Here is a 23,131-nt window from a genome sequence, read left to right as displayed (position 1 = left end):
AACACTAGCAAACAATTCAGTAGCATATTAAAAGGATTATATACCATTACCAAGTGGGATTTATTCCTGGGGTGCAAAAATGGTCTAACGTATGAAAATCAATCAGTGTTTGCAGGTGATAAGATCTTAGATGTAGAAAGTCGTAAAGATTCCACACACACAAAAATCCCGTTAGAACTAATAAATGAATTCAGCAATACAGCAGGATACAAAGTTAACACAAAAACCAGTGCATTTCTATACACGAACAATCCGAAAGGAAAGTTACGAAAACAATTTCATTCACAGTAGCATCAAAATGTATAAAATATTTAGGAATTAACTTAACCAGGGCATTGAAAGACTTGTACAGTGAGAAATACAAAACATTGCTGAAAGAAATTAAAGAAGACGCAGTTAAAGGAAACATATCCTATATTCAAGGATTAGAAGGCTTAATGTTGTTAAATGTCAGTTCTACCCAAAGTTATCTACAGAGTCAATGCATTCCTTATCAAAATCCTGATGATTTTTATTGCAGATAAAAAAACCTGTCCTAAAATTCACATGTAATCTCAAGGCACCCCAAATAGCCAGAACAATCTTGAAAAAACAAAAATCTGGAGGACCCACACTTTCCGATTTCAAAACTTACTGTAAAGCTTCAGTAATCAAAACAGTGTGGTATTGGCATAGAGACAGACATACAGATCAACAGAATAGAAAAGAGAGCCCAGAAATAAACCATCAAATATAGGGTCAAATGATTTTTCACAAAGGTGCCAAGACCATTCAGTGGACAAAGAACACTCTTTTCAACAAACACTATTGGGGAAACTGGATATCCACCTGCAAAAGAGTGAAGTTGGATCCTTACTATTACCAAATACAAAAATTAATTAAAAATGGATCAATGACCTAAATGTAAGGCCTAAGACAATAAAACCCTTTTTAAAAGAAAACAGGACAAAAGCTTCATGACGTTGGATTTGACAGTGACTTCTTAGATATGATACCCACCAAAGGCATATGGAACCAAAGAAAAAATAGCTAAGTTGGACTTCATGAAAATTTTGTGCCTCAAAAGACAGTATCCTCAGAGTGAAATGGCAGCCCACAGAATGGGAGAAAATATTTGCAAAACCTATACCTGATAAGGGATTAATGTTGAGAATATATAGGGAACTCCTAAAGAACCCAACAACAACAAAAATCAAACAACATAATTCAAAAATAAGCAAAGAACTTGAATAGATGTTTGTCCAGAGAAGGATATATGAATGGTCGATGAGCACATGAAAAGATGCTCTGCATCACTAATCATTAGGGAAACGCAAATCAAAACTACAGTGAGATACCACTCACACCCATTAGGATGGCTGCTATTCAACAAGCAACAAATGTTGGCCAGGATTTGGGGAAATTGGAACCCTTGAGCTCTGTTGGTGGGAATGTAAAATGTGGAAAACGGTTTGGTGGCTCCTCAAAAAATTAAAAATAAAATTACCGTATGATCTAACAATTCCACTTCTGGGTACACCCCTAAAAAAATGGAAAGCAGGATTTCAAAGAGAGATTTGTATACTTACGTTTTGTGTTTTTTTGAGGAGGAGTAGCCCTGAGCTAACATCTGTAGCCAATCTTCCTCTACTTTATTTGTGGGACACCTGCCACAGCATGGCTTGACAAGCGGTGTGTAGGTCCACATCTGGGATCCAAACTGGCGAACCCTGGGCTGCCAAAGAAGAACGTGTGAACTTAACTGCTGTGCCACTGGGCTGACCCCTGTATACTTATGTTTTATAACAGTATTATTCACAATAGTTAAAATATAGAAGCAACCCAAGTGTTCATAGATGAACGGACAAGCAAAATGTGGTATATACGTACAATGTAATATAATTCAGCCTTTCAAGGAAGGAAATTCTGCAATTCATGCAAATCCATGTTACTACCTGGATGAATTTTGAGGAGATTATTGCTTGTGAAATAGGCCAGTCAGAAAAAGACAAATAATCTATGATTCCACTTATTCGAGGCCATTTAGTTGAAATTGTAAAGACAGAAAATATAATGGTGGATGCTGAGGGAGGGGAAAATGGGGAGTTTTCATTTGGTGGGTATAGAGTTGCAGTTTTACAAAATGAAAAGAGTTATGGGGATGGATGGTCGCGATGGTTGCACAACAATGTGCAACCCTAATTGCCCCACTTGTGGTGACTTCTCTTTCTCCTAAACGTGTATGGCATTTATTATTTAAACAATTCAATTAGTAGTTGGCATTGGCTGATATTTGTTGCTGTGCATCTGTCTTATTTCCCTGAATATCTCTAAACTTAGTGGGCTCAGAGCTATATATTAAAATTATTTGTATTACCCACTTAATAATGAGTTGATGTATTGATGTTTGGTGAATAATAAGTATAGATGCTCTTCAAGTAAATTTCAGACCTATTTGTGAAATTCAAGAGCATCTGGCAGTGTTTCTGCAGAAGACACACTTGGTATTCAGATGAGGTACTAGACTTTGGTAAATTTTTCTAGAGCAATTAAATGCGGTATCAGAAAGTTGTCTGTTTGTAAGGTGACTTTGTATATATTTCCAGGCAATAAAATAATTTTGAGAAATTTGTAATAATTTGTTTTTGGCTATACTATTGTAGTAGAAGTAAGTATTAGTATTTGGGTACTAATGTTGTTTATGTGCTGGGTTAAGTAAAGTTAGTTCTAGAAATATTTCACTCGGTCAGTGTTGAAATGTTTGTAAAGATTTTGTTTTAAGTCAGATGAGTTAAAATGGGCTTGAAGATAGCAATTGTATGTTATTTTACCATGGCAGTGCATTTTCTCTATATAGAAATCAGGATTTAATGTTTTTGTTTTGAGTCAATAGTTTGCACAAAAGTTTGTTAGTCTTGTGTGTGTGTGTGTGTGTGTACACACACATGCATTTGCCTTCTCTAGGGTTCTGATTAGAATATTGAACTATTAAAATAAATTTATTGCTCTTAAGAACCTGTAGACAATGTTTCAACAACTTTTATTCCCTTCTGTCAAACACTTAGAAAAATGGGTGAGTATTACTTCAAAAATTTTAATGAGAAATGTGTTTAGCAAATGCACAAAACTAAATAATGAATTAGACTTCTGAACTATTAATTAGAGTAGTATCCAGTTTATAGTAATACCTTTTCCTTTCCAGCTATTATATCCCTTGTTGTTTCAGAGAATCTAATTAGGATATAAGTTCCTCAAGGATAGGGATTTCATTTTAGACATGTTTGTGTCCTCAACGTCTACCCTAATGTCTTAAATCACAGTGCTTCAATAAATAGTAAGATGATAAAATGTCTATTTTTCTGGCTTTGGGAGAGTTTGTTTTTATTGTGGGAGAATGACTTTACTCTGATTTTATTTGATTTGTTTTCTTTTTACAGCCCCATCGACAAACCTTCAGATTCTCTCAGTATAGGCAATGGTGATAATTCCCAGCAGGTAAGATTTTGATACTGTATCACTTCATTTATCTGCCATCCCCTGAAAACAAAGTATTCTATGCAAGCGAATATTTCAGATAGTGAAAAAGACTTTACTGAAACAATTGAAAAACACTTTTCATGGACATCTTTGTTAAATGTATGCCTTCTTTTCCTCCACAGAATATGTAGAGCATAATTTAACCCTTTCTTGATGACTCAGAATTACTGTGAAGACCATATATTATTATATTGTGTGCCAATAAATCAGTGTCCTTAGAGTATTGCTGGTCTTTTTGACCCTATACCAAGTGGTTCCAGACTAACGTGACTTTTGCATTTGTGATATTTAGAGTTGTTTCTCCGCCATATGATCCCTTTGTCTAATCTCCTCCATAAAGAATGACCAGTTTCCCACAGTGTTTGTGAGAAACGTAGAGCTTAAAATACAGCACTTTTCCAAACTTTTTGCTCACAAGTGCCGTAAAAGAATTTGAAAATCCATTTATACTTTTGTGTATTTTAGGGTAAGATAAAAGTCTTTTTCATAATAAGTTAAAAATAGTTGCAAAGGATGTAATTTTCAGCATATTGCCAATATTGGTACTTTTAAATAAAAGTGCTACATGTTAATAAATATCTAAGAAATTTTAACATCAGAATGTTTTGTTACCCCATATCCATTAAAAAAATACACAAGCTCTCCTTTAATATTCAGGAATTTTACATCCTTCCTTTTTCTCTTTGAATATGTTTTTCTGTTTCCACTGCCATTACAGAATTTTATCTTAATGCAATATAGTTTATACCTGACAGGCATATACTTCTCTCAAATGAAAACAGACATATAAATTTCAAATCAAAACCAGAAATATTTTTCCTGCAACACGGCTTTAAATGCCAAATTAATTTCTTCTAAAGTTTTATTTGTAGTATCAATTTGATCAAAGCAACTTATGTAAGTATAGATTTTGACAAAAATCAATCATCAAACATCAACACTAAACTTATATTGGAAATTCCTCTCTTGATGAGGTAGACAGGGCCCTCTAAGAATTAATGTTCATGTATCCCTAGACAAATGTTACCTGCTGGGAAAAGGAGACAAGTTTCAGCAGCATTTCTAGTCATTTTTCTAAATGTAAGTGCTGAGACATCTTGTTCCTATAAATAAATAGATGGAAGAATGAGTATGACGTCAGTATCACTCAAATCTTTGAACTCCTAAATTAAATACCTAAGAATCACATGAGGATTTACCATAAAAATTATTTTTAGTGATGTGTTTGGAAATAATTTGATTAGATCTTCCTTCCCTTTTGTTCAAAGCTAGAGTATTGGGGATCACCCACTTTGTGAAAAAATCTGGTTATTAGAGTCAGCCTCTCTCTCATCAGTGATCTGAATATTTCTAATAAATTTTTGTTTCGCTCCCAGAAACTTTTCACTTTTGGTCAGAATACTATAGTTAGATCCCAGAGAGTAAGAAATATTCTTTTCTTTGTAAAGCGAGAGAAGTCAGGTTGTAAAAGGAGAGGAGACTGGCTTAGTCTTTCCAGGAGAGTCAGTTTTAGAAAAGTGTACATATGTAAGTTGATGGATTTTCTGAAAATTCATGCTCATAAAAATGTCTTCCAGTATGCCAGTTTGAAGACCGCTGTTCTACTCCCTTTAGTTGCAGGCCTTTCTAACTGTGGCTTATTAAAATGTATAGACCTGTGTTGACTCTTCTTTTCTTTTCCTGTTTTATTCAGATATCTAACAGTGATACGCCCTCACCACCACCTGGTTTATCCAAATCCAATCCAGTCCTCCCCATCAGTTCATCCAATCACAGTGCACGGTCTCCTTTTGAAGGGGCAGTAACTGAGTCACAGTCGTTATTCTCAGACAACTTCCGCCATCCCAACCCGATCCCCAGTGGGCTTCCTCCTTTCCCCAGCTCCCCACAGACATCCAGTGACTGGCCTACAGCACCAGAGCCGCAGAGCCTCTTCACATCGGGTAGGTCACAGTACTGCTGCGTGTTGGTGTTTGTGCTCAGCCTAACATGAGACCCTTGGTGGATATGTTTTTATCCTCTTCCTCTGCACTCCTTTCTTCATAAAAATGTGAACATTTAAATTGCATGAAATTGGAGGGTTACCTAAGCTGTTGTATGAGCTAGAACTTACTATGTTAATGTACTGATTTCTTCAGAAATCAAGGGTTAGATCATTTTCCCAGTAATAAAATGCTTATTCCTCAAGGAAGTATTAAGGACTTACATTTTTAATCAGATTGTATTTGTATGGTTATATTTAAGATGTTTTACCCCAGCTGACAGAGAGGTACGTTAGTTAATGTTAAAACTTCTATCTTGTCATTTTTGAGCCATTTCCATTTTTATTCATTATAAGTGCTATTATTAATATGTGGGATGGCATGAAATTAACATTGGCAATAGCACCTTTGGAGTAGACAATTTAAAAAAACTGTAAAGATTAAATAGGTATTTTTTTTCATTAGATCACATTATTTTTTCTTAGCAGTATATAAAGCATATATTCAAAAGTATTTATACTTTTTGATAAATACATATTAAAAAATAAACTTTATTAAGTGAATTCTGTCACATCATAATTGTTATTTCTTTATTTCTTTAAATGACTTAATTCTGGGTTTTGATTATGAATGGTTGAGAGATAAATCGAGTATTAGGGACTTTGTTTTCTTGGATTAGCGATTAAAATTTTCCTGTATTGGGGGCTGGCCCAGAGGCATAGTTGTTAAGTTTATGTGCTGTGCTTTGGCAGCCTAGAGTTTGCGGGTTCAACCTTTGGCATGGACCTACACACCACATGCCAAGCCATGCTGTGGTGGCATTCTATATACAAAATTGAGGACGACTGGCATGGATGTTAGCCCAGGGCCAATCTTCCTCAGAAAAACAAATAAACAAATAAACATAATAAACAGAAAAAAAAATCCACATGATTCACTTTTTGAAGTTAGTTAAGAATGAAATCATTTCTAGAAGTACATTAGGCCTTTTGTAATTTTTTAATCTTAATGAGCTAAGAAATTGTACAGATTTTGCATATATGTGACTATCTTGTCATCTGACATGTTTAACTTCAGCTACTGTGGATACTCATTAAGCATGAAAATGAGCTCATATATTTTCAATTCATCACGAATTTTCTTCCCAACAGAAACAATCCCAGTATCATCCTCTACAGACTGGCAAGCAGCGTTTGGCTTTGGCTCTTCTAAACAACCAGAGGATGACTTGGGTTTTGATCCCTTTGATGTCACTCGAAAAGCCTTAGCAGACCTGATTGAAAAGGAACTATCAGTCCAAGACCAGCCTTCCCTTTCGCCCACATCTCTTCAGAACTCCTCTTCACACACTACAACCACCAAAGGTCCGGGCTCTGGATTCCTGCATCCCGCTGCACCTGCAAACGCCAACTCTCTCAATAGTACCTTTTCAGTCTTGCCACAAAGGTTCCCTCAATTTCAGCAGCACCGAGCGGTTTATAATTCATTCAATTTCCCAGGCCAGGCAGCCCGCTATCCTTGGATGGCCTTTCCACGCAATAGCATCATGCACTTGAACCACACAGCAAACCCCACCTCAAATAGTAATTTCTTGGACTTGAATCTCCCGCCACAGCACAACACAGGTCTGGGAGGGATTCCTATAGCAGGTAGGTTTATTTACAGCCTTTGAGAATTTGTGACTAATTCACGTCTTCAGGTCGTTGGGTGGGTAGGGAGGGTACTGTTGAATACCAGAGAGTACTTATCATTGGTCTTGGAAATTTCTATGGGGGAAGAAGTTAGAGGTCTTACCATAACCTGAAAACTTTTAATTGGATGGATGCCTTGTAATATTGAGCTTTATAAGGATGGTGGAGTATTATACCTAGTTATTGCTTGGAAACATTTTACTTAGAGGATAGTTACTAACCCTTCATATGGCATATAAATGGAAAAAGAAAAATAGTGGGCACTGAAATTACAGTGCTATAAAGTCCAACACACATGATAAAAATTCTGAGTATACATTGTAAAAGTAAACTGTTCAAAAAAATGTTTTAAAGATTGTAATTAGTGAGAGCATGAGGGATAAAGCCACTCTCTAGCTACTTTTGGCAATTACTTATTTTGACTGATACACACGTGAACACACCTCAAAACTATGCTATATGTTACAAAAATACTTAATATTTGAGAACTCCGATTATTAATGTTTCACAGACATCATATGTCATAAGTATACTTTCTGTGAAAAAGAAATTGTTCAAGGAGAGGCATTTTCCCTTTTAGTCTGTTATGTTTTTATTTCTGGGGAAAATACTAGGTTTCTGTAAGTGAGCTCAGAATACTTCTGGTTCTGCACCGCTATCCTTGCACATTTCAGAACTTTTGAGTTTTTTAGATCAAGTGACTTAATGTATAAAGGAATCATTCTTATTCATAGTCTTTTCATTTAGTTTGGGCTTTAGAGGTGATTCGTAACAAAGAAAGTTTGTTTCTATCCTGATTCTCTCAAGTAGAATAGAGTAGTTCCTCACTCTGTAACATAACTCATAAAATGTGCTTTTATCCCTTGTCATGGCATTTAAGATATGGCATGACACAGCGTTAATGTGGTATTACCAGCAAGGTGTTCATTCATCTGCTTTTAGTAAGGTTGGTAGATGAATTTGCAGAGATCCATCAAAACTCTGCTCTTTTCCCTTTGTGACCAACAACATTTCATTTTCAAGACACATAAGTGAGTTGAGAGAGTATGGTTTGTGGCTGTTGACACAGTGAAGTGAGCAGTTGATACAGTGAAGTTAATTTACATAAGTTTGGTAGCATCTTTTGTAGTGGTTTGCACATTGGTGGCACTCATGATATTTGTTCATTTGATAATGATAGCTAGTAGGTAATCCAGAGTAACATTTTCAGTCTTCTCCATCTACATGATATTCACTTGTGAAACAGTAAGTGTTCAGTTCCCGGTACTCCCTTTCTTCTTCTATTCAAGAAAGTATATTAGAGTGTGATTTTGTTTTGTTTTAATCATTTAGCTATATGACATTTCAATTACTAGTAGTATATGTTAAAGCTGTTCATAACATTAAAAGTTGAAGTTAGGTTTCCCTAAATATTCCAAACATTTAAAAATAAAATATTAAACCGATTACAATGAATATTTGGGTTCCTCTTTGCCCAACAATGAACTAGGCCCTGTGGGTAATACCAAAGAAGTATAAAGTATGGATACTATTCAGGTACTTTACAGTGTAGTTGAAGAGATAAAATCAGATTATGGATGAAAGTGGTAACTATGTAATACTGGAATCTGAGAGACATCGGTGGAGCCTATAATGTTGGGAGGCTTTATTGAAGAAGTAGGAATTGATTTGTACTGTGGTATCTTGGATTTGAATTATCAGCAGGGAAAGAGAACGACCTTTTATGTTGGTGGAAACTCCTGACTGAAGGCCTAGAGGCAGGAATTAGTAAGTCCTCGCGTTAGGAAGCAATAGAACTGCCTTCTGTGACAGGAGGTGCTTCATGTATCGTCTGGATCGAACGGATGAGAAGATGGGGAGCTCTGACAGCAAGGCCAAGCAGTGTGGACTGATCTGATAGGAAGGAGGATGCCTTTGTGGAACTCTGGTCCTTAGCTGTCTTCATTGTATACTTTTATTTGACTTATTACTTGCCCATCTTTGAGAAACTATTTGTTCTTCCAATTTCATAGTCATCATATTGTCCTTTAGCACAAAAAGAGCAGTTTTAGCCCAAATATTTCAAGCCATTAGATATTTTGGAAATGTCACCCTGGTAATGAGTAATCACTGATTTGTGAGAGTAGTTGTCCTCATGTTAGTCATTTGAAATGTTTATTTGAAGTAGATACTTTATGAAAAAAATGAGGCTTTAAATTATGGTTCTGTCTTTCTAGGTTTTTCTTTTTCTTTAGCATATATTCAACCATAGAGCCGTAAATATTTTCTTCCTCAGAAATTCTAACAATGAAGTCACTAACTGTAGGTTCTGAATCGTTGTATTTTGTGGGAGGTGGGGAGAGTTTATTTCAGACTTTTAGTTCTTGACTATGCTGCATACTTGCTTGGTATTCAAATGGTGACTTAGGATTAAGCTTATTATTAGATTACTTTTAAGGCTCCGATGACTAGAGAAATATTAGTGTTCTATTTTTTGTTTTTCTCTTTTGAGGAAGAGTAGCCCTGAGCTAACTGCTGCCAAGCTTCCTCTTTTTGCTGAGGAAGACTGGCCCTGAGCTAACATCCGTGCCCATCTTCCTCTACTTTATGTGTGGGACGCCTACCACAGCATGGCTTGCCAGGCAGTGCCATGTGCACACCCGGGATCCGAACCAGCGAACCCTGGGCCCCTGAAGCAGAACGTGTGCACTTAACTGCTGCACCACTGGGCCGGCCCCTAGTTTTAATGTACCCCAAAATACTTAAAATTGTTTTCAAGAGTTGCACGGAACCCTCTTATGGCCTGTACATATTTGGCAGATACCTCAGAAAGCTGAATGTTCTAAGCTTCAAAACAGAACAGTTTTTCAATTGTAGCCAGATGATTTAGGATTTTTAGTAACAATTAGAAATGACAAAAAGTAAAATTCTAGAATGCTATGTATGTCTTAACTGTGTCTCCTTTGACGAAATTTCATACCTAGGCAATGGCTGCCTTCCCTACCCCTAGTTGTAATTCATTTGTTCTTCAGTTGAACTACTGAAATAGATTCACTTTGTATTCTCCAGTGATTATCATGGCATCTTACACAGGGTAGCTGTTCATTAAGTGTTTCATAACGAGGAGTACTTACTGTTTCAGTTAGACCTGCCTCTTTAAGATATGCTTAGACAGTATTCAACACTGGAGGAGACACGTATATTTATTCTTTAGATATGTAGAGCAAAATAGGGTCCCTGACCTTTAGGAGCAAATGCTCAGAGGTGTCAGTCACCTACATATTATCCCCATACCATGTCTATATTTATTATATATTTGTATTTAAAGTTTTTAGTTTTGATTTGTTTTAGTTAGTTCTTAAAAATGGATACATCTGAAACCTGTCATGGGAAGGACAGTTGCCAGAGGTTTGACAGAAATGCAGCTTCCATTCCCTTTGCCTGATGGAAAACATTTTTGTGTTTAAAATTTGTTTCCTTAATTAGGTGAAGTCTTTTTAGCAGCATTTTCTTGGCTGCACAGGTGCTTTTCTAAGTATAGAAGGATTTTTTTCTTTTTTTTTTTAGGATTTTATTTTTCCTTTTTCTCCCCAAACCCCCCTAGTACGTAGTTGTATATTTTAGTTGTGGGTCCTTCTAGTTGTAGCCTGTGGGATGCCACCTCAGCATGGCTTGGTGAGCAGTGCCATGTCTGCGCCTGGGATCGGAACCAGCAAAACCCTGGGCCACCAAAGCAGAGCACGCGAACTTAACCAGCCGGCTGTGGGGCCCGCCCCTAGAAGGAGTTTTGAAATAAATATTCTTGGGAGAAAACTTTGATTGGTGGGCAGTTATAGTAAGTCCATTCAGACTTTTTTTTTATTATTGGAGCCATGTGTTTTTGTTTTAAAAGTGAGTTTTCTTGTCCTAAAAAGTGACTGATCTTGTCTAACTCCTTCATTTTAGGAATGGCAAAGCTGTGTTCCAGAAAGGTTAAATAACTGGTTAGAGGTCACACATTCAATTAGTAGTAGAATTAGGATAAGAATGCAGATTCCACATTCAATAACGGAAATGTTTTTCCCCTACAACATTGGTGCTCTCCTTCATGAACGAAGATCACTGGCGTGTACTTTAACTTGGCTTTCTTCCTGTAGGAATTGATTTTTTGCTCTCACACACTTGCAGGTCCCTTTTATCCACAGTATCTATTCTTGAGACAATTGGCACAGCTCAAGGGTGTATCGTATAGTTACTAAATAGAATGAAGTTTATTGACTTGATGAAAATTAATCTCTTGCTTAGTTCTCATTACTACCATGTTCTCACCAAGAACTAGTCTAAAATTTCCTTTATCCCTCGTTGCTGTGTACTTGGGGTTTATAGAATCTTTGCCAATTTACCCACAAAAGTATGAAATAACCTGTTCTAAAGTCTGAAAATCTTTTTCTTCACATTGCCAGTTAAGCTGTCTTTCCAAATGTAATTTTGCAGATTTGTTTTTCAAGGAAGTCTCTGCCAAGATGTTTTTATTCCATAATGCTAAAAATTATTTGGAAAATAAATAGTAGTAAGTCTAAGTCTATAAGCATTGTTGTTTCAAGATATGCTTAGAAAAATGTTTGAAATTATTTAGGATTGGATCTTTTTTTTGATGTTTTAATTAAAATTTTACTTAAAGAGGGCATTTTTTTTTCTTTCTTTTTTGTTTTTTTGAGGAAGATTAGCCCTGAGCTAACATCTGCTGCCAATCCTCCTCTTTTCACTGAGGAAGACTAGCCCTGAGCTAACATCCGTGCCCATCTTCCTCTACTTTGTGTGTGGGATGCCTACCACAGCATGGCCTTCTGAGCGGTGCCGTGTCCGCACCCAGGATCTGAACCGCTGAACCCTGGGCTGCCGAAGCAGAATGTGCGCACTTAACCGCTGCACCACCAGGCCAGCCCCCAAGGCATTTTTCTTTAAATTCTCTTTTTTTCTGAATTAGTTATTTTAAGTGACTTGATTGAATCTTGAGTCACTTGTGAAATAGGTCATTTGCAGTCAAATAATTATCCGTTATAATTAGGAGAACTAATCTCATTTCACGTATGGTTGTCTGACCTAGAAGTAGTCATCTCACTTTCAGGCAGTTGGATCGTTGTCTTGTTAGCATTTTACTATTTTTAAATTACTTCAAGAATATTGAGTTTTCACATGCTATATGGTAATTTGCTAAATTAATATTTGTGTCTTTTGTTTCTTTTTTCTAAACATAATTTCCGCTTTTAAAACATGGATTTGTCATTTTCCTTTTAAAAATCACGTTTTTATTACTGTGAATGTGGTTTTAATTTTTTCACAAAATGCTGCTTACTATTAGGTGTATTGAGATTTATAAGGGGTCCAGGGGTCTGGTTGGCTTGGAAAAGAATGGCTTTCCTGGTCTCTTTTTTTTCTTTTCGTATATTTATAATCCTAAATCTATTATATTTGGTCTTTTACCTGACATAGTTTTAAAATTAAGGGTGTGTTTAGAGTGTAACTACTTTCTAGGTACTTGTTAAGTGTATATTTTAGAATTCGTATCTTGTTTCACACCCAGATTCCAACCATTAAGCATGTATTTTATATAAGTATCAGTATTCCAAATATTGCAATCATTTTTAAAGGGACTGTTAACAAATCTAGTCACCCGTAACTAGACCATGACTGACTTTTCCACAGGGGAAGAAGAGGTGAAGGTTTCGACCATGCCACTGTCAGCCTCTTCCCATTCATTACAACAAGGACAGCAGCCTACAAGTCTCCACACTACTGTGGCCTGACAACAGACAGAGGAGAGGATTAGACTCTGGGGTGCTTGCATGGGCAACCGGATTTTTGCATGATTCCTTTCTGATTTTGCATTTAATGTATACACCCAGAAGAGCCAATATAAACGTTCCTCATGCCTACAACTAGAGTGTTACCTCATAGTTGCTGAAGCATTTCTTCATTAGGCCTTTAACACAAGTTATTAGCATAATCATTTTAGCATTGTTTCTCATGAGTGATACTATTTTTAACTCACACAAATAAACTTGTAGTACTAATTAAGATCCCGGATGTGATTAGCTAGACTTGTTCTTATTTTGGCTCTATTATTGAAAATATATAAGGGTAATGGTAGTTCCTTGTTTTCTGATTTGTAAAAATATGGTAATATCATAATATACTCATGCAAACTTTGACAATTAAGAAGATAATGTCTACTGCATTCTTTGAATACTTGAGAAGAAAGAATACTATAAAACAAACTTGGTGGTGTCATTTAATGCTCAGAAGGATGTTGTCAGCAATTGTTTTCAGTTGTATGGATTTATAATCCTATATTATGCCTTACATGTCTAGAAACTGTTTTTGTTCTCTCTCATTTGCACATTTGCACTTTCTTTTTGAATGGTTGTTAATTATATAGACAGTTAAAAGATAATTATTATAGACTAAATGCAATATGATCTCTTTTCTAATGCACTGCCTAGTATACCAGGAAATGCCTCAGAAACAGACTTTCAAAGTACAGTTGATTTGTCAGAAACTTGAAGATGGGGTAAACATTATATGTGAGAAGCAACCATAGTGGTGCAACATTTTTATTGAACAAACAGTAGTTCTGTGGGATATCTGTTGGGAAATTTCATTGTTTAATAATTGAAATGTGACAATAAAACAACATTACAAGTACCTGATGAGAATCAGACTAAGGTGGAAGAGAAGAGATTGGGAACCTTCTAAAAGTAGGCCGTGTAAGTTGTCAGACCTAATTTTAGTTATCTCAGAAAATAGTGGAGTACTTTATTAGGACATGATGTGAAGTGATATTTTTGGGTAATACACAATTTCGTGAAATAGTTTTAAAACTGAAAATGTAATAAAATAAACTTAATTCAATCTGAGTGGTGGACAAAAGCTGATTCAGAAAACATGACCATATTCTACCTAAATTAAGCATGTGGGAAGAAAGGGGAAAGTCAGAGCTCCCCTTGATTTTTGAAACACAATTGTGATAAAAGATTTGCTTTAATTTGTTAAAAATATCAAAAAGGTAATGTAAACAACAAAGAAGGAAGCCTAGAGATTTAACATAATAATAAACCACCTTATTAGGAGATGATACTTAATATCATGTTACAGTTGGAGTTTCCAGGGTTATCGCTGTATATAAAGTCTAATTACTTTGTATTAGATGTAATAAACCAAATTAAATGGCTTTGTCCTGAGGTATAGCAGGGTAAACTAAAATCTACTCTTAGATGTCCTTAGATTTGGTGGACTGACTGTAGAAACAGCTAGTAAACTAGCCATTTAAATTATTTTTGTGAAATTCTGCATAAATGACAATCTCTGGTTTCTATTTAGAAGTGACTTTAGGATAGCATTGAAAAAACGTTTAGAAAAGACAAATAAAATGTTGTAGACTTATTAGACAGAAGCCCTTTTTCATGGGTTAGTTATGGTTTCATTTTTACTGTAAGACCAAGACATCCACTTAATGTCTCCGGGGTGCTAAGGCTCCTGGGTTTTGTTGACAAACTCAAGGTCTCTGTAATGAGGCTTAGGAGCCCATAGCTTTCTCCAGCCTTCAGTGCAAGACTTTCATCGCCTGGATCTTCTTACGAAGATGTGAGAGGTGGTTAGCTCCCGTTTACTTACTTCTCTGCAATGAGAGATAAACAGCTGTTAAACGAGGCTTCTTTCCTGTGGTAGCTTTCTCATTCCTTTCTCAGTTTTAGCCAGTGCCCCAAAACTGCCAAGATTGTTTGTCCAGACTTGCTAGAGCCCAGAACTGTCTCCCTGCCAGCTTCTCCCTTCCCACTTTCATACACACCACACACGAGGAAAATGCTTCTTGGGCAATTAAGCTTCAACTTATGTATTTTCACATAGATGAGCTAAAGATTGTCCTGTAAGTAACTTCATAATTCTGAGACCTTATAAGCCTGAGAATAATGAGCCTCATCATTTTGCTTACTGAATATTTCATATAGTATGGTTTTTTAAAAAAGTAGAGTCTTAAAATCATAGTCATAATTAATTATACTAAGGTAAAGAAGAAATTACACAACATGTAAAAGAAAGTACTGCTTCAGAAGCAAGCACATTGATCAAATGAAGTGATAGTAAAGAATGGGAAATTCTTAAAAGCTTCAAATTAGTTTTTGATAAATTCCTGCGTCATTGGTCAGACATCCTGCATGATGCACAAGGGAAACTTTATATGCTTTCTCATCTTTAACCTTTAAAAAGTGACTAGTCTGTTGCTTAAGTCAGGAATTTTTAACCTGGAGTCTAGAACTCTTGGATGTACTTGTAGAGTTATGAGGTTGTGCATGTACAGCTGTCCAGTTTTTCCTGGGGAGAAGATCCATAGTTACTAGATTTGTAAAGGGTTTGGTGAAACCCCCTAAGAAAATAAAAGTTAAGAACTGCTACTTTGAAATGCTTTTAGTGCCACTGTGGGAAATAGAGACCTAGACGGAATGATTTTAGTCATATGATGAATGTCAAGTGCTGCTTTATTTTTTAATACCATTCGAAATTATTTTCTGATTAATGATACTTTCCTTTTCATTCTACTTTTGCGTTTTGTTTTTCCAGGTGGTGCTTTTGTATATTCTCCCCTTATTTCAACAAAGCATTAATTAAATATTTTAGTGCCTCATCTCTGTTGTGACCTGAGCTAGGTCTTGAAGGATATAAATTTGAATAAAGTACAGACCCTATCACCAAGGATAACAATGTAGTCACAATTTTATTTGAAATTATTTCTATAAGGTCAGCTCTTGATATATTTTAACCATAAGAACAGCCATAGCAGTTCAGACTCATTTCATTATTCATCGCTCTGACAGTGGCAACAAAGGGTATTAAATACCGATACTTGAAATTTTTTAATGTATTATAATTTGAGGGAGCGAAAAAAATCTTAATAGGGAAGACATACCTTCATTGGTCTAATTTAAGTATTTCTCAGTCGTATGTGTACGCTCGTGTCTCCTACGCTTTAGGTAATGTCCTGGGAATTAAGTAGAACATTCTCTATGTATGTGTTCTTTTAAAGAAAACAACTTTAATACATTGTGTCTGTGCACATTTTTACTGACGTGGCTCCTATTTGTATGGTATTCTAAGCACCTTCCAAACTGCTGGAGCTCTCTTCTGGTATGACACAGATCAATAGGAAGCTACTTCCACAGAGGCTTTTCTTCTTAAAGCCAGGAGAAGGAAATGAATTGCAAGTGCATTGAAATCTTACAAAATGAAGACCAGCATGTTATTTATGAATACGGAAAACCTGGGGGACATTTTATCCTCTGTTGAGTTGTAAGGTTTTGGATTCTTTTATTTCTTTGATCACGAAGTTTGCCCACATCTGCTTAGTTGGCTCTAAGATATGGATATCAAACACTGGAAACCAAAATAACTTGTAAAAAAATTTTGAAGATGTGATAGCCCAAAACAATGATATATACGTTGTTTTCTACAAGATATAATCAAAGTCAAGCTAGCGTCAAACTATCTGGTGTCAAGCCAGTCTTTCTGCCCTTAGTGTTGTGTCTCTCTCCTCTCAGCCTTTTTATCTGAATGAATGCCTATTATGTTGTCTCCTTGTGCTGTTCTGAATAAATGACAGTAATATATGCAAGTATTCACACGTGAAGTGTTTAGTGAACTAATCAGACACTATGCTGATACAAAAGTAAAAATGGGAGTTAGAGAAAGAAGGTTTTGTGAGCTGATTCAGAGAAAAGTTTCCTAAAAAATCTCAGGCTGTTTGATTTTGAAGGATGGCTGAAATTTAGATGATGGAAGAGGAAAATACAGTAAAGGGAACAGATTGAACCAAAAAGCAGAGACAGTTTTATTTCAGATTATTTCTATAAAGTCAGCTCTTGATATATTTTAATCATGAGAACCACAAGATTAGCAGGGTCTGTAGGGGCTGGGAGGAAAGGACGGTGAGGACATGGACTTGTCTGAAGTATACAGGTCATATAGGAAGGTGGGTAAGTGTGCAAAAGCTTTGAAAACTAGAATGAAGAGTTTAGTCCTTTTTTTTCTTTTTTTTAAGATTGGCACCTGCGCTCACATCTGTTGCCAGTCTTTTGTTTTCTTCTCCCCAAAGCCCCCTGGTACATAGTTGTATATTCTAGTTGTGAGTGCCTCTAGTTATGCTATGTGGGACACCGCCTCAACATGACCTGATGAGCGGTGCCATGTCCACGCCCAGAATCCAAACCAGTGAAACCCTGGGCCGCTGAAGTGGAGTGCGCCAACTTAACCACTTAGCCATGGGGCCAGCCCCACGAGTTTAGTCTTGATGTGAATGTGGTCAATGGTAGGGAACTATAGGTTCTTGGGTAAAGATATAACTTCATTGTAGCATTTTATGAAGAATCGTTTAGTAATATGTTTGCTTGAAATTAGGACCAGTCAGAAAGCATTTCCAGTATGTTATTGCTGACCAGTGCAAATAAAACAGCCTGGACTAGAACAGTAATAGTAGGAATGGAGAAGAAATGATGACTTAGAAGTCAGAAAGGATGAGATCTAGGAAAGGCCTTTGGGTTTGGCTAGATCTCTGGTGACCTTTAAAAATGTAACTCTTAAAAAAAGGTACATATGGAAGCCAGATTCCTAGAATTCATGAGGAAATGTCAAGGATGTGGATGCAGCAGTCCTTGACTACTTAGTTAAGACATTTGGCATCAAAGGGGAAGAGTAAAACCAGATGCTAACTAGATGGGTGGTAGATCTTGGAAGGCATTGCTTTAAGATAAGGGAGATACACAAATATTTAAAAGCAGAACCTGTAGAGGCAATTGAGAGGAAGACTTAGACAGTGCTGAAGAGAAGATAGGTGAATCGAGTAGGATAATGGATTTCTGTAGGAGCTGGGAGTAGAGTAGCTCCTGAGATGAGGCTTGGTTATGGGTTTAGCGTTAAAGATGTGGGAAATACCTTCCTGTGTTATTTATAAGAACAATCAGAACATCAAGGAGAGAGAATGTGAGATTAGAGAAAATGAGAGTGGATGAAGTGGCTCATATCAGTATTTACTGAATGCATATTGTGTGAGAATGGAGGTGAAAGAGTGGAATTGGGAGCCTGTTTAAAAAAGAGATTGATTAAATCTGTGAGAATAAGCCTAGAAGTACATCAGAAAGAAATTAAAGAATTGCCAAGTAAAGATAAGGATTACATTTAAATGTTTTAGCGTTCAAATATATATGACTTTGTGTGTTCCTCTGGTTCAGTACAAAGCATCAGGAGTGGACAAAGCAAATCTTGAGAATTTCTTCAGAAGGTGAAGAAGAAAAGGACACAAAGCTATTCAAGAAGACAACCTAATTTTGTGCCCAAAGAAGAGTCCACTGAGGCAGGAAATGAACCGGTGGTGTGAATGTGTTGAAGGGAGTTCAGTGATTTTAGATTTTGATGAGGACAAAGAACAGGCATAGTTCTGTAAGGGAATGACAGATTAGAATACTGTGGTCAGTGTGATGACTACTCAGTGCTGAATGATGAGTGCGAACCAGAGAAAGGATGGTAGATAAATGTCTAACATTAGGGCTGGAGGTTGGAAAGAAGGCTAGCTTTCTAACCCCTATGGTCCCTTCTCTACCCACTTTGCCTCCAGTCCTTTATTGAGAGCAGGAGTCAGACTGTATCAGAGAGAACTGTAGAAAGCATGGTATTGCCTGGGAAATCCTGGGTCAGGTTTCCGTAAGTTGAGGATGATCCAAAGGAAAACGTCCCACAATGGAATAAACATTCCTTCCTCAAAGCACAGTAGGACGACGTGGAAGCAGAGTGAAGGGGAAGGCCTAGGAAAAGCCAGAAATGAGATTGGAGAGGAGTCAGTAAGCCCAGTGAGTGTGAGGGATTGGTAGACATGTTGCTTATGCTGGGAAGGATTTAGACAGGGAGCCGGTGTGGCGTATGGTGAGTCTGGCAGTTGAGGAGCCCATGTTATAGGTATGAGCTAGTTTCCACCAAGCTCACACACAAACTGAAAAGAATCAGCGGTCCACCTGCATAGGGAAGGTATCCCTTCTTACTTAGACTAGGCCATTCTGCTTTATTTATATAACAAAGTGGAAATAAAAGCAGTAGATTGGTGAAGAGTAGAGAGAACTTAAGAATTTTATCACAGTAGGTTATGAAAATATCATGACAGTTTTCCCCAAAAGAGAATGTGCTGTGTGAATAGATACAAACCTACAAGTTATTGAACCAATCTACTCTGGTTCTTGTATTTTGTATGTTTAGAAGTGACCTTTAGGAAAAATTGCTGAAGAGGTAGTGCAATAGGGATGGAGATAGAGACCTAGATATTTAGCATATTATAGCAAATATGCGTAGTTTGGAAGCACTAAATTTCCTGACGCTGAAGTATTTTTAGCCTCCCTGGACTTATTCCATATATGTCAGCTGAGATATCAACTGTGACATTTAAAAATGATAATGCTTCAAAATACAAGTATTTGCTCAAGAATACTGTGTTTGTGAGACCATGCTGCTGGATCGAGAAGCCACTGCTCCTTGGATCTCCTTACTGCTCTGTGATTTGCTGTTATGAGTAGTATTCTCAGCAACCTTAAATTGCTGGGCATACCAGCTTACAGCTTCTTTAATTAGAAGCTTTTTAAAGAATCCCTCTTGAGAAGTAAGATTTAATAAGGAGAATCGGCTCTCTTCCATGGTGTTTTATAGTGTCTACCCTGGGTTTGAGTTAGATAAAAATCTAGTTTACACCTGTTAGGTACCTAGAACTGAAGGCAAGCCTAAATAATCTAAGCTACTTGAGAATTAGAATGAAGTATCTAGAAGTTCCATGAAACAGCTGGAAATTGTTGTTCTTGACAGCCGATCTGTTTTCTCCAGATTCCTTCAGACCACCCTTCCAAAGGCAGCTATTGACTTGACTTTGTTCTTAGCCCACTTCACGTGTTATGGTTATTCTTAAGGTTCCTAGAAGTTCCAGTCTGACCCTGGACATACTGTGCTTAGAACAGTTTTGTCGTTCCTGCTCCTGTTTGGTTCTCAGACCCACTATTCTGCTCTGTTACAAAGCAACACCCCAAAAGCGTTTTTCCCCTCTCCCTGTAATTTATAAAGTGTTTAAAGCACCCAGTACCTTTTTCAAAAAAGTTCAGGGTGAAATTCACATAACATACAATTAAGTACTATAAAGTGTACAATTCAGTGGCCCAGTACTGTTCTTTAATTCCCTCATTGTTAACATAGAAGAATAAATAACCCACTCCAGGTCATGAAGATTTTGGCCTGTTCATTCTTGGAGCTGTGTGCTAATAGCTGCATCTAGACTCACTGTTCTACCCAGTAAAACCAAAAAGCAAATGTTAGATCTTAAAATATTCCATGCTTCTTCACAGCAGAATGATTTAAGCTTGTAGGTCAAGCAGCTTTTATACCCCATCCTCCAAAAAAGGCGCGGGGGAAAGGAATTGTAGGCAAGAGACCCTTAGGATACTTGCTTTCCTAAGTAGGTGCAATTGTTTGAAACAATCGTTGGAATAGTTTTGAAGTGGCAATAATAGTCTCTCTGTCTTCATGACATTTTATCAGCGTTATGTAAGAAAACGTTTGCTCAGCAAAGGTAAACTATAAGCCAGTCTCTGGGTGTGAGGTTGAATGTGCGCGCGTGTGTGTTAATTTATATATAGTAATTTTCATTTAAATTCTACACTTAATGTAGCAGAGGAAAAAGTCTCAAGCCATCTTTCTGTGACTTTTCATCTATTTATTTCTGCTGTGTTGATTAATTCATGTGTTTAGGATACATGCTGTGTTTATATTCCATCTTTCTCTAAATATTGTTTTTGAAGAAATAAAGACCCTATTTAAATACAGCGAGGTTACAATACTGGTGCCCACCTCCCCCCGGTCATGTTTTATCTGAACAAATATTTGCATGGCTTTTTCTCATCAAGTTTCATTCCCACTGCTAAGCATGGATATGCATCCCATGTCACACTCTGGGAAAACTTAAGGATAGGATAATAAAAAAAACATTTTGTATTAGCATCATGAAATTTCAGAGCTATGAAATGTATAACATTGTCTTTAACAATCCTCCTTTTAAAGACTAAATAATGATAAACCAGGCTCAGAAAGATTGCAATTTGCCCATGATCGCATTCTAACAACAATTTAAAGTTCTGTTAGCCCTCATCATCTGAATTTGCTTTCACACATGTAACTCAAGGAGAAAAAAACTTCAAGATTCAGAATATTTCTCTTTTCTAAACTTTGTTGTGTCTTTTGATTATTTTTTATTATTTTAACTTTGTTGACAGTTTGATTATTATAGTAGTTCTTGCAAGTTGGGTTTTCAGCTGTGAGTATCAGTACAAATAGTGAATTGAAGGCTTTCAAAGTGTCCATCTACTGGCAGCTGCCATCACAGATCCTGTAAATTGTCAAATCAGCCTTTGTTAAATGTGACCCAATGATCTTGGAGTAACTTTAGGAGGAGGAAAAATGTCACTGCAGGTACTCCTGATATAGACTTAAAATAATTACCAATGTCAGAACTAAGATAAAGAGTAAAACAGAGGTGGAAATAAATTTTTCCAGGATTTTTCTACAGTGCCAGAGAGCATCTTAAGGACCAACATGCATGACCACTAGACTGGTGACATCTCTTATACTACAGAATGAAAAAAAAAAAAATCATATAGTAATGGCACCAGCATATACTACACCCTCACTAAAGATCTGATCTCAGATTCATCTTTGAAGACCTGCTATATGCTACACCATGTAAAATAATAGCACATCTACTGATTTTTTCTTCAAAGAGGTTGTTCTTTTCAGCATAATGAAACAGAGGGAAAGCTCCACAAGGATTTAAAGATGATAATACCATCACCATCTCCGAGAAGAAATACAGGAAAACTGACTGCAATCAAGTTTTGTAGCCTAGCGCTGTTTCCTAATATGGTGAGATCTTATCCCAAGGACTATGCTCGCATCTACAACTCTGTTATCAGTCTTACATACTGAAATGATATGTCTACGGAGCAGACTGTAGTGATCTGGAACATTACTGAGATGTTTTTAAACGCTGTCATTTTATATGTTAGCATTTACAAGGAGACTGGTACCTGAAGCTGTTTATTTTTTCCTTTATTACACCTATAAACTGGGAATCCGGCTAATGATAAAGGAGGCCCTGGGTTATGCCTTCACCATCCAAGTAGGAAGATTTCTTATGGCCTTAAACTGAGTGTTGGGGTACATAACTCTTGTTCCACTGGTGTGTTCTCTATTGAAAATACAACTTTTTGGGACCAGCCCCGGCGCAGTTAAGTTCCCACATTCCGCTTTGGCGTCCTATGGTTTGCTGGTTCGCATCCTGGGTGCGGATGTGGTACTGCTTGGCATGCCATGCTGTGGCAGGCATTTCACATATAAAGTAGAGGAAGATGGGCATGGATGTTCGCTCAGGGCCAGTCTTCCTCAGCAAAAAAGAGGAGGATTGACAGCAGATGTTAGCTCAGGGCTAATCTTCCTCAAAAAAAAATTTATATATATATAACTTTTTATTTATGGTTATGGATTACTGATATATATGCCCTATCCTCTCCCCCCCTATTTAGGGTAAGAGATGCTACCAGGTATGTTGCTTTTTATTTCTAAACTGTTAACTTTCACTAATTAACCTAACCATAGTCTCCCTCAGTCCCAGATAGGTGTAACATTTCTTGAGTTTTAATGTAGTCACTGCTACTGGGTGTAAATTCTGAGACTTCACCTGTATTTTATATGGTAGGCGGTTGAAATGAAGCCTCCAAATTAGTAGACACAGCCCTGCAACCTTTGTTTTATAATACACTTATCAGGTTTTAATTCTTGCCCATCATGAGTCTTACTCTGATAGATTGTGCTTTCCTCTGTATCTAGTTTCTTTTTCTTTCTTTGGACAGAGATGAA

General features: G+C 36.7%; 1 protein-coding gene across 10 annotated transcripts in view; it reads left to right on the top strand.

Moving 5' to 3' along the window:
• The window catches only part of CNOT4 (CCR4-NOT transcription complex subunit 4), a 136,094-nt gene that overhangs the window by 97,151 nt on the left and 15,812 nt on the right, over window positions 1-23,131 (top strand). For 8 of the 10 annotated variants that reach the window (XM_014839363.3, XM_014839358.3, XM_014839362.3 and 5 more), the window contains 3 exons: window positions 3,417-3,474; window positions 5,210-5,459; window positions 6,650-7,147. In XM_014839363.3, coding sequence (XP_014694849.1) covers window positions 3,417-3,474; window positions 5,210-5,459; window positions 6,650-7,147 — 806 coding nt within the window. Of the gene's footprint in view, window positions 1-3,416; window positions 3,475-5,209; window positions 5,460-6,649; window positions 7,148-12,853; window positions 15,902-23,131 lie in introns of those variants that run through there. The other 2 variants (XM_014839366.3, XM_014839365.3) reach the window with 2 other exon arrangements.

This window comes from Equus asinus, chromosome 1 (genome assembly GCF_041296235.1).
Source record: "Equus asinus isolate D_3611 breed Donkey chromosome 1, EquAss-T2T_v2, whole genome shotgun sequence".
Lineage (NCBI taxonomy): Eukaryota > Metazoa > Chordata > Mammalia > Perissodactyla > Equidae > Equus > Equus asinus.
Note: the sequence above shows the minus strand (reverse complement) of the source record. Positions and strands in the feature narration are given on the sequence as shown.